Source organism: Nansenia antarctica (genome assembly GCF_963989245.1).
Source record: "Nansenia antarctica genome assembly, chromosome: 14".
Taxonomy (NCBI): domain Eukaryota; kingdom Metazoa; phylum Chordata; class Actinopteri; order Argentiniformes; family Microstomatidae; genus Nansenia; species Nansenia antarctica.
In genome coordinates, this window is record NC_137684.1 from 5,336,972 (window position 1) to 5,349,574 (window position 12,603).

General features: G+C 42.3%; 1 protein-coding gene across 1 annotated transcript in view; it reads right to left on the reverse strand.

Moving 5' to 3' along the window:
- Nucleotides 1–5,070, reverse strand: part of LOC308170481 (1-phosphatidylinositol 4,5-bisphosphate phosphodiesterase zeta-1-like) — a gene marked incomplete at both ends in the record, with an annotated part of 32,080 nt that extends 27,010 nt beyond the window's left edge. Inside the window, 2 exons of the mRNA XM_080545269.1 lie at nt 3,073–3,274; nt 4,878–5,070. Of these exons, the coding sequence (XP_080401395.1) occupies nt 3,073–3,274; nt 4,878–5,070 (395 nt within the window). The remainder of the gene's footprint in view (nt 1–3,072; nt 3,275–4,877) is intronic.
- Nucleotides 5,071–12,603: the final 7,533 nt, after the last annotated feature.

Genomic DNA, 12,603 nt, shown 5'->3' on the forward strand with positions numbered 1-12,603 from the left:
CCAGGCTGGGGGCTGCAGAGTGAAGCGTTAGCATTTCAAACATGTTCATGCAAGCAGTGTACCTGAATATCCTCTCTTGTGCTAAATGCGTCTAGTTGTAATACAATTGTTGGTTGTATTACCGGATGTAGTGAGTTGCATTACCTGACATAGTGAGTTGTATTGCCTGACATTGTTGTATTACCTGACATAATTGTATTATCTGTGAGTTATATAACTTGACATAGTCAGAATCTGACAGTTATTACCTGACATAGTGAGTTATATTACCTGACATAGTGAGTTATATTACCTGACATAGTCAGTTATATTACCTGACATAGTGAGTTATTACCTGACAGAGAGAGTTATATTACCTGACAGAGAGTTATATTACCTGACATAGTCAGTTATATTACCTGACATAGTGAGTTATATTACCTGACATAGTGAGTTATTACCTGACATAGTGAGTTATATTACCTGACATAGTGAGTTATATTACCTGACACAGTGAATTATATTACCTGACATAGTGAGTTATTACCTGACATAGTGAGTTATATTACCTGACATAGTGAGTTATATTACCTGACATAGTAAGTTATATTACCTGACATAGTGAGTTATATTACCTGACATAGTCAGTTATATTACCTGACATAGTCAGTTATATTACCTGACATAGTGAGTTATATTACCTGACATAGTGAGTTATATTACCTGATATAGTGAGTTATTACCTGACATAGTGAGTTATATTACCTGACATAGTGAGTTATATTACCTGACATAGTGAGTTATATTACCTGACATAGTCAGTTATATTACCTGACATAGTGAGTTATATTACCTGACATAGTGAGTTGTATTACCTGACATAGTGAGTTATATTACCTGACAGTGAGTTATATTACCTGACAGTGAGTTATATTACCTGATATAGTGAGTTATTACCTGACATAGTGAGTTATATTACCTGACATAGTGAGTTATATTACCTGACATAGTCAGTTATATTACCTGACATAGTGAGTTATTACCTGACAGGGAGAGTTATATTACCTGACAGAGAGTTATATTACCTGACATAGTCAGTTATATTACCTGACATAGTGAGTTATATTACCTGACATAGTGAGTTATTACCTGACATAGTGAGTTATATTACCTGACATAGTGAGTTATATTACCTGACACAGTGAATTATATTACCTGACATAGTGAGTTATTACCTGACATAGTGAGTTATATTACCTGACATAGTGAGTTATATTACCTGACATAGTGAGTTATATTACCTGACATAGTGAGTTATATTACCTGACATAGTCAGTTATATTACCTGACAGTCAGTTATATTACCTGACATAGTGAGTTATATTACCTGACAGTGAGTTATATTACCTGATATAGTGAGTTATTACCTGACATAGTGAGTTATATTACCTGACATAGTGAGTTATATTACCTGACATAGTCAGTTATATTACCTGACATAGTGAGTTATATTACCTGACATAGTGAGTTGTATTACCTGACATAGTGAGTTATATTACCTGACAGTGAGTTATATTACCTGACAGTGAGTTATATTACCTGATATAGTGAGTTATTACCTGACATAGTGAGTTATATTACCTGACATAGTGAGTTATATTACCTGACATAGTCAGTTATATTACCTGACATAGTCAGTTATATTACCTGACATAGTCAGTTATATTACCTGACAGTGAGTTATATTACCTGATATAGTGAGTTATTACCTGACATAGTGAGTTATATTACCTGACATAGTGAGTTATATTACCTGACATAGTCAGTTATATTACCTGACATAGTGAGTTATTACCTGACATAGTGAGTTATATTACCTGACATAGTGAGTTATATTACCTGACACAGTGAGTTATATTACCTGACATAGTGAGTTATTACCTGACATAGTGAGTTATATTACCTGACATAGTGAGTTATATTACCTGACACAGTGAGTTATATTACCTGACATAGTGAGTTATATTACCTGACATAGTCAGTTATATTACCTGACATAGTGAGTTATATTACCTGACAGTGAGTTATATTACCTGACATAGTGAGTTATATTACCTGACATAGTCAGTTATATTACCTGATGTAGTGAGTTATATTACCTGACAGTGAGTTATATTACCTGACATAGTGAGTTATATTACCTGACATAGTGAGTTATATTACCTGACAGTGAGTTATATTACCTGACATAGTGAGTTATATTACCTGACAGTGAGTTATATTACCTGACATAGTGAGTTATATTACCTGACATAGTCAGTTATATTACCTGACATAGTGAGTTATATTACCTGACAGTGAGTTATATTACCTGACATAGTGAGTTATATTACCTGACATAGTGAGTTATATTACCTGACATAGTGAGTTGTATTACCTGACATAGTGAGTTATATTACCTGACATAGTGAGTTATATTACCTGACATAGTCAGTTATATTACCTGACACAGTGAGTTATATTACCTGATATAGTCAGTTATATTACCTGACATAGTCAGTTATATTACCTGACATAGTGAGTTATATTACCTGACATAGTCAGTTATATTACCTGACATAGTCAGTTATATTACCTGACATAGTCAGTTATATTACCTGACATAGTGAGTTGTATTACCTGACATAGTGAGTTATATTACCTGACATAGTGAGTTGTATTACCTGACATAGTCAGTTATATTACCTGACATAGTGAGTTATATTACCTGACAGTGAGTTATATTACCTGACATAGTGAGTTGTATTACCTGATATAGTGAGTTATTACCTGACATAGTGAGTTATATTACCTGACATAGTGAGTTATATTACCTGACATAGTGAGTTATATTACCTGACATAGTGAGTTATATTACCTGACATAGTGAGTTATATTACCTGACATAGTCAGTTATATTACCTGACATAGTGAGTTATATTACCTGACATAGTGAGTTATATTACCTGACATAGTGAGTTATATTACCTGACATAGTGAGTTATATTACCTGACATCGTGAGTTATATTACCTGACATCGTGAGTTATATTACCTGATGTAGGCGTCCAGGTCACTCTTGCCCACCAGCTGGTCTCCCATCAGGTAGGTGTTGTGTGAGGAGGAGATGAAGTAGTGGCTGAGCGGCTGGTCCATGTCCTGGTACACACGCCTGTGCGTCTGGTCAAACACGCTACCGTCCTTAGACTCCATGTACCTGAGGAAGCCCCTGAATGTCATGGTCCTGTTCACCCGAGCTGCCAAGGATAGGAACACAGTCACACACAGTCACACACAGTCACACACAGTCACACACACACACACACACACACACACACACACACACACACACAGTCACACACACACACAGTCACACACAGTCACACACAGTCACACACAGTCACACACACACACACACACACACACACACAGTCACACACACACACACAGTCACACACAGTCACACACAGTCACACACACACACACACACACACACACACACACACACACACACAGTCACACACAGTCACACACACACACACACACACAACACACACACACACACGCACGCATGCATACACACACACAGGTTGGGTTTTAAAGTGATATGTTACTCTAATGAATGATATGCTAGCAGAGGCTATGTTATAGTAATCATAGTAATGTTGTAGAGGATGTACTTGAATTTGTATGATTCAATTGCGATGCCACTGAAAGCATTTCCTTCTAATATGAAGATGATGGTTTTTGTTGCTGTGAAGAGGAATTATTTGATGCGTGACAACCTTATTAGAGGCCCAATCTAGCGGAGGCTGGTGGAGGCAGAAATCAAAGGACAGGCTCATTGCAATGCATGGAGTCATGGGCGTCGAAGCCATTGTAGTCATTGTACCAATTTCTGTACTTTTAGCTTTTTAATATTTTCAAATATGTGATCTGACTGGGGCCAACCTCTTGAGTGAAATTACAAAATGTACCTATATTTCCTCTCTTGCTACAGCCAGATAAAAGTATCAAACCTCATGTTAAAATGCTCCAGAATGCAGGAAATGGCATCTACTCAACCAACATTTTCTGGGGGAGGACCCCCATGCCCCCCTTTCAGTTTTCACTTGTCCCACCCACATCTTTTGGGCTTCCGACGCCCATGCATGGAGGAGAGTGAGGAATGTTATCAAACACGTGTTTGACCATTCCTCATTCCATGCCTATGTCAAAGACAATTTGATGTCTATTTGTAATGCAACTTGATGGGCTTTTTTCTGTATCTGAATGAAGTAAGTAAAGCTTTATTTATATAGCCCCTTTCGTACATGAAATGCAACTCAAAGCACTTTACAATAGAACATATACAACCCAAGATTACAAGAAGGGGGGGGGGGGGGGCTGCTATCTAATCGGCGCACTGTGCATGAATCTGAATATACAGTATTATAAACTATATACTATATCAGTTCAATCATCTAACGTGACAAAAGCGGAGTCAGACAACTACCTAGAGGAGCAGAGTATATTGAAACTACTGTGATAACCATGTACAGTAGTGGAGGCTGGTGGAGGTAGAGATCGGAGGACAGGCTCATTGTAATGCACGGACTGGAGTGAGGAATGGTAAGGAACCGTTCCTATTCCATTCCATGCATCACAATGAGCCTGTCCTCCGATCTCTACGGCTGCGTTCGTAAATTCGGTCTGAGAGCCATTGGAGCAATGGGAGCAATGGGAACCAAGTAATTTCGATTGGACAAGAGGCGTTCCGTGAGTGCTGATCAGATTTCCACAGCGAATTTTACGAACACAGCCTAAGAAAAAGTCTGCTTTCAGTTGCATTCATGTTCCCAACTAACCCCGCCTACTCACCTGCCTCGTCAATCTCATATCTGTCAATCAGACCCTGCGCTGTCTCCTGATTGGCCGTGGCCTCCATCTGCTCCCTGTGGAGGAACCTGAGGAGGTCGGAGGCGGGCAGTGTGGTCCCCCCCGAGGCGTAGCATTGGTAGATGTCCTGGATGTCGGCCCTCCTGGAGGAGGGGTTCTTGCTCTTCTTCTGCATCCTCCACCTGACACAGGAACCTGCAGCCCCCTCTGACTGCTGAGATGGTGATTGACGTGACAATAGTAGTAGTTATGTTGCCAAGCAATCAACTTGTCAGTCAATTGTTGGAATTTGGTGTTTTATGCTCTAGGACCTAGGTAGTTCATTTGAAAACTTGGTGTTCGTTGCCCTTTGTCCAACTTGCTAGCATTGTGAGCAATATATTGAAACTTTAATGGATCAGAATTTCAGCCTACACAGTCAACCACACGCTTATATATTTTTTAGCAATTCTCTATCCGGCTGACCTGAGAATATACTGTGGCTCCAATAGGAGTACATTTCCTGCAGTGTAACATTACAACGGGAAGTATTTTCGGAGAGTACAGATCTAACGTTTACCTGAGTTGCTAAGATGCTAATAGAAAAGAGAAGCCATGCTGCTAGCTCTCAGGGAGAAAAACTCTGAGTCTTCTGAGACTCATCTCTCTCTCTCTGTCTCTATGTCGCTCTCTGTCTCTCTCTCTCTCTCTCTCTCTCTCTCTCTCTCTCTCTCTGTCTCTCTCTCTCTGTCTCTCTCTCTCTGTCTCTCTCTCTCTCTCTCTCTGTCTCTCTCTCTCTCTCTCTCTCTCTCTGTCTCTCTCTCTCTGTCTCTCTCTCTCTCTCTGTCTCTCTCTCTCTCTCTCTCTGTCTCTCTCTCTCCCTCTCTCTCTCTCTCTCCCTCCCTCTCTCTCTCTCTCTCTCCCTCCCCCCCTCTCTCTCTCTCTCTCTCTCTCTCTCTCTTCTCTCTCTCTCTCTCTCTCTCTCTCTCTCTCTCTCTCTCTCTCTCTCTCTCTCTCTCTCTCTCTCTCTCCCCTCTGTTCAGCAGCCCTTCATATTTCAAACGCATGCCTAAGCCAGTGTTGTCACAGTGTGTACTGTTCAATATGCTAGCGTCCCGCTGGGAATGTCCCCCTCACTGCTATACAAACCCACCAGCGCCTGACACTGTCCTCATTACCTCTGTGTATCTATGCATTCCCTCTGCACCCCCCCTGCTCTGACTGGTCCTGTCTCGTAGCATGGAAGTTTATATGAAGTTTACATTTTTTGGGAAGTTTGTCAAGCCAACCGCTAGCGGATCAGGTAACAGGATGGTTACTGTGTATTCCACTGGAGGCTGGTGGAGGTAGAAATTGGAGGAGGGGGACTTTGTAATGCATGGAATGGAATGAGGAATGCTATCAACGTCTTTGAGTGTCTAGAAAAGCGCTATATAAGTCTAATGTAGTATTAGTATTATTATTATTATTATTATCAAACACACACAAGCCTGTCCTCTGGTTTTAACCTCAGACCAGCCTCCCCTGGGGTATTCAAAATAGCAGTGCCTCCCAATAAAGTGACCGTGAAGCATGACTGGTTCTGCCTCCCTGGAGAACACTGTGAAAGGTAATGTCAACAACCTACCTTAGATCATGCTCTGTGAACGTCAGTAGCGTGGATCAGACACAGTGTATTCAACTTAGCTGGCAGTAAGATGATGCTGTGGCATGGAATTGTTATATACATAACAATATTCCTTGTGTTGTTGCTGTTGCCATAGAGATATGTGTTCTGATTCCATTGGCCATTGTTGCAATGTAGATTAGAACACTGGGCAAAGTTGGGCCATGTCACAATCCACATGGTGGATTTCTTCTCTCTTCTTCCATTGCCTTATGATTAAACGTGCGCTTTGAATTGATGGCAGTGGATGTAAATCAGCCAGAGGGTGAAATGTTGGGTGTAATATAGGGGCTTTATGTCTTTACTTCACTCACAGCCCACACTCGGACAGCTCCCAATAGTTTGGATTCCCTTAGACTCTCTTTGACAAACCCCCAAATCCATTAGCCTTTCTGTGTATGACCCGAGAACGGCCCGGACATTTGTTTTCCCCGTCAGTGCGGCAAACTCACCATCCAGTGTAAATTGGATGCAAAGAGGCAGATAAATCATGTTTGGTCAGAGCTGAGTGAACACACTCGCTGGTCCACCTGTGAACTGGCTCAGTGTGAGAAATGACTCCATCCCCATTGCCCGTTCCCTGCCTCTCTCTCTCTCTCTCTCTCTCTCTCTCTCTCTCTCTCTCTCTCTCTCTCTCTCTCTCTCTCTCTCTCTCTCTCTCTCTCTCCCTCTCTCCCTCCCTCTCTCACACACACAGTCCAAGAGAGAGGGATAGAAAGTGGGAGAGAGAGAGAGGGGGAGGGGGAGGGGGAGAGAGAGAGAGAGAGAGAGAGAGAGAGAGAGAGAGAGAGAGAGAGAGAGAGAGAGAGAGAGAGAGAGAGAGAGAGAGAGAGAGAGAGAGAGAGAGAGAGAGAGAGAGAGAGAGAGAGAGAGAGAGAGAGAGAGAGAGAGAGTAGGTGTTTGGCTGCCAGCTACTCTGGTGTAGGTGCTGCAGGGTCAGTGTGCTGGTCTCATAATGATGAATACTTTAACTATGTGGAGAGCCTGGGCACAGGGCACCATCTGCTGCTCATCATTATTCCTCCCAAAAAGACCAGTTACTGACGCCATTAACCCACTGGCTGTCATTTAGAGCCCTTAAAGAACAATGGATGATAAGAGGAGACGGCTAATGCATTAAAGCACGCCAGCGGATGCTAGCCTCTCGGTTAATTACAGATCGAGCCGACGGTTCCTCTATGAGTCATCCTTTAGAAGGAGTTGAACTTTCCGCAGTCCGTTTGTCCGTGTAGCCCGTTAGAAACAAGGTTCTGTCTTGCGTTGCTAGGTTGTTTAAAAGGTCACCCCCTCCCAGGATTCCAAGGATAGTGATTTCAATATGCCATATACGCTTCTATAGGTTTTCTGTTACCTTGGTGGAGCTGAGTAGTCTGCAGCCTTGATGCATGGTGCAGGTGGCCGAGGAATACTCAATCATTCAAGAGGTAGATCAATATTATTCAGATGAGATTGGATCAGGGGCCTGATTGTTCTGCCCATAGTTGGACTTTAGAAACCGGAACTCACAGATGTTAAAAGAAATACCTCACAGAAGCTCACTTTATCACTTTATCACCATATTCTACTTTTTATTTTACTTTACTTACCGGTACTTTACTTATTTTACTTATTCTAGTATTGTTGATTTTGTATCCTGCTGGGATGCCGATGTCGAAGAACCTAAGCCTAAGGATGTTACTCTTGTGTACCTGTACACTGGATGTAATAAAAGCAATTCTGATTCTTTTTATTATTATTATTTACTTTACTTTATTTAACCAGGGTAGTCATATTGAGACAGAAGCCTCTTTTTCAAATGAGCCCTGGCCAAGAGAAGCAGCAAAAAAGACACCACATACAGTATAAAAACATACAATATACACTGCGTTCCAAATTATTATGCAAATGATATTTTTCTCAGATTTTCCTAAATAGTCGATGCAAATGACAATCAGTATAATTTTCAAGTCATCAACCGTTAGAGTATAATTCAAATTGTATTGAACAAACCTCCCAATGATGACAATATTTTTTTTTTAAATAAAAAACTCAATCACCTTCACAATTCTTGCATCCATTGAACTTGTGAGTTTTTGGACAGTTTCTGCTTGAATTTCTTTGCAGGATGCCAGAATAGCCTCCCAGAGCTGCTGTTTTGATGTGAACTGCCTCCCACCCTCATATATATTTTGCTTGAGGATGCTCCAAAGGTTCTCAATAGGGTTGAGGTCAGGGGAAGATGGGGGCCACACCATGAGTTTCTCTCCTTTTATGCCTATAGCAGCCAATGACACAGAGGTATTCTTTGCAGCATGACATGGTGCATTGTCATGCATGAAGATGATTTTGCTACGGAAGGCATGGTTCTTCTTTTTGTACCACGGAAGAAAGTGGTCAGTCAGAAACTCTACATACTTTGCCGAGGTCATTTTCACACTTTCAGGGACCTTAAAAGGGCCTACCAGCTCTCTCCCCATGATTCCGGCCCAAAACATGACTCCGCCACCTCCTTGCTGACGTCGCAGCCTTGTTGGGACATGGTGGCCATCCACCAACCATCCACTACTCCATCCATCTGGACCATCCAGGGTTGCACGGCACTCATCAGTAAACAAGACTGTTTGGAAATTAGTCTTCATGTATTTCTGAGCCCACTGTCATGCTGCAAAGAATACCTCTGTGTCATTGGCTGCTATAGGCATAAAAGGAGAGAAACTCATGGTGTGGCCCCCATCTTCCCCTGACCTCAACCCTATTGAGAACCTTTGGAGCATCCTCAAGCAAAATATATATGAGGGTGGGAGGCAGTTCACATCAAAACAGCAGCTCTGGGAGGCTATTCTGGCATCCTGCAAAGAAATTCAAGCAGAAACTGTCCAAAAACTCACAAGTTCAATGGATGCAAGAATTGTGAAGGTGATATCAAAGAAGGGGTCCTATGTTAACATGTAACTTGACCTGTTAAGATGTTTTTGTTTGAAATAGCTTTTGATTTCAGTAAATATGACCTCCTAATATGATCTCCTAACCCTAAATTCATCAAATTACCGTTTTTAGTTCTTTACAACCTATAAAATGTTTTGAAATTCTGTTGTGCATAATAATTTGGAACAGTGCATTTTGAGTTTTTTTTTTTTTTTTTTTAAATACTGTCATCATTGGGAGGTTTGTTCAATACAATTTGAATTATACTCTAACGGTTGATGACTTGAAAATTATACTGATTGTCATTTGCATCGACTATTTAGGAAAATCTGAGAAAAATATAATTTGCATAATAATTTGGAACGCAGTGTACAAGATAAAATAAAACAAACAAGCAACAGAAACAGTGAGCAGATACAGGCTATAAAAGATAACCTCAGCACATTTGCATGTATGATTCAAAGTCTCTAACACACAGTTTAAAGTCAGAGAGTGGAATGAACATGCTAAGTTTCAACTTTTTCTGAAGTCCATTCCACGTTGAAGGAGCAACAAAATAACAAAATGTGGTTTTACCAAATTCAGATCTAACATTTGGCACACTAAAGAGAATGCTGTTATTACACCTGAGGTTATATCTACTGATTCTACTATTCTGATTCTGATTCTGATTCGTGTCTCCCTGCATGCATCTGAGGTGATGCAGCCACTGCCTAACAGAGGAACCGGGCGCTGGAGCCAAGAGGGTGCAGAACATGCTTCTCCATTCTCAGTGGCTGAAAGAAAACTTGCGCTGAAGTTGTTTCAGAGACTGGGTTGGAGATTGACTAACCCTAGATTGAGCCTAAACCAGGATGAATTTAATCCATGTGGGCGCAACCCAGCCTTGGACTGCTCAGAGCAGGACCTCCTCCCCTCCCCTCCCTGGACCTGCCTCTGTGTCTGACTCTGAGTACATTGGCGTCCTCTGGAAGCACCGGTGCACAACACTAGTCATTGCCCAGTCACAGCCGGGCAGCGTTAGTCCTCCCTGTATCAGCAGAGATAGAGGGAGAGTCCGGGGAGGGCCTGGGGCCTGTCAGAGCCATTGAGCACAATGGGTTGAGAAGATAATTCCCAGCTAGTGAACACGGAGGATTGGGGTTGGCCTCTACGCATCACCGCTCAGGCTCCCCCCCCCCCCGATTGGTCGCTTATTTTGATTCTGTCGGAAGCAGAGAGTGGCATGTGTGTGTGTGTGTGTGTGTGTGTGTGTGTGTGTGTGTGTGTGTGTGTGTGTGTGTGTGTGTGTGTGTGTGCGCGTGGGTGCGTGGGTGCGTGTGTGCGCGTGCGTGTGTGCGTCTAATGCAACATTACACATGACAATTTTACACATTTAAGCTTAGGCTTCATCCTACTCCCTTTCGAACAGTGGTACCTGTACTTTTCGTTATTAGTATTCGTTTTTGATTTTTAAATCATGTTCGAAATAAAGATTCATTCACAATGCGTAGCCAATGTGTGCAACATTCCACCAGAGCTTTCTTTAGGGAAAAAAACCCAGATGCACTTAATTTTACACTGTTACACTGGTGGATTACTATTCTATTCACTATTCTGTTAACCCGACCTTGAAATGATTCAACGTAGCCACAGGATATCACTGGTGCACCTGTTTGGATTGTGAATTGCCTTTACTTGTTCAAGTGTTAGGCTACGAGAATACAGGGAGGAGGCTGGTGGAGGTAGAAATCGGAAGATGGGCTCATTGTCATACATGGAACGGAATAAGGCAGGGTATCATTGTATGGTATTCCATGCATCACAAACCCGTTCTCCGATTTCTACCTCCACCAATTTTTTCCCTGGTAGAAAACCTTCACCTGTCCACCTGCCTTCACCTGTCCTGGGGCAGGAAAAAAAACCAGCCTCTGATTCTCTGTGACTACAGATCCTTGCTGGATTTCCTGCAGTCTCATTTGGTATTCATCGGTCCGGTGGAGCTGGATGTCAGGGTGGCAGCGGGGGGTGCTAATGCCCAGGCTCAGGGGACGGAGGGCTGACAGAGCGGAGCGTGGCGGAATGACCACAACGTTTATCTCCCGTGGCATCGCCGTGGTCACTGTGGTGAGTCAGCCGTGGTCCCCCCCCCCCCCCCGGAGAGGGTTTATTACCAGCTGGCCTAGAGATATCACGAAGGCTGTGTTCATTATGAGCAATTACTTTATTTACTGGTCGCTCTCCCAAATGAACCTTTCGGTGTGCAATCAAGAGTTTATGGTGAGGAAATCCATGAACCCCATATGCTTAAACTAGAAGGATCTGCAGAGACTGGAACACAATCAAGAAAAAGAGCTTTTGAATTGAATTGAAGTGTTTGGACTGTTGTACATGTGGACGTACATGTGGACGTACTGTATATGCATGGGGATCTGTAGCACAACAACACGGGGAGATTAATCCCCAGGGGGTGTCTATGCTCTATACAATAACACTGCATGGAAATGTTGTCCTTAATCCGTCCTTTCAGTTCAAACAGCACCTCTGTTTCGCTGAGCAAACGGCCCATCTGTTTGAAAAATAATCGTCCAGTGGCAACAATGTGAAGCATCCATTATCAACAATCTCTCCTCTCTGGCTGTGCTGTTGAGACAGACGGCCAATCAGTGATCAGGGAGGGAGAATACACTGCGCAGACAAGCCAAGGAAAAAAACAGTGAGTCATTTCAATACCAGCAGGCATTGATGTTTATCTGCTATTGATTTCCTGAAATGGAAAATAAGAGACAAAAGAAGAAACGAATTCAAGTTCAACAGATACAAATACTGTTCATTTCAGAATGGGAGACATGAAAAGAATAAAATCATCATCTGAAAGAAGTTGTTCAAGCTAACATTTCTGCATTTTTGGAGATAATGTTTTGAACCGGATCGCGCTAATCCAATTAACTTGTCGTTACAAACGACTGTGGACTTGGAGTGTCAAAACTTTGCAGTGAATCCCTGCTTCAATCGCTGCTGGTCCCAGCCATTGTGCCATTGATCTTCAGAAAAATGACATGCCCTCTTTCCCCATTCTGCCTGCTCTGTCGATCCGTTTCCCGTCCACGCCCGTACCCGGGACTCATAAGTGCCATGTGAGATTAATTGGTGTCTTTTTGCCTCGCTGGTTGCCAGGGG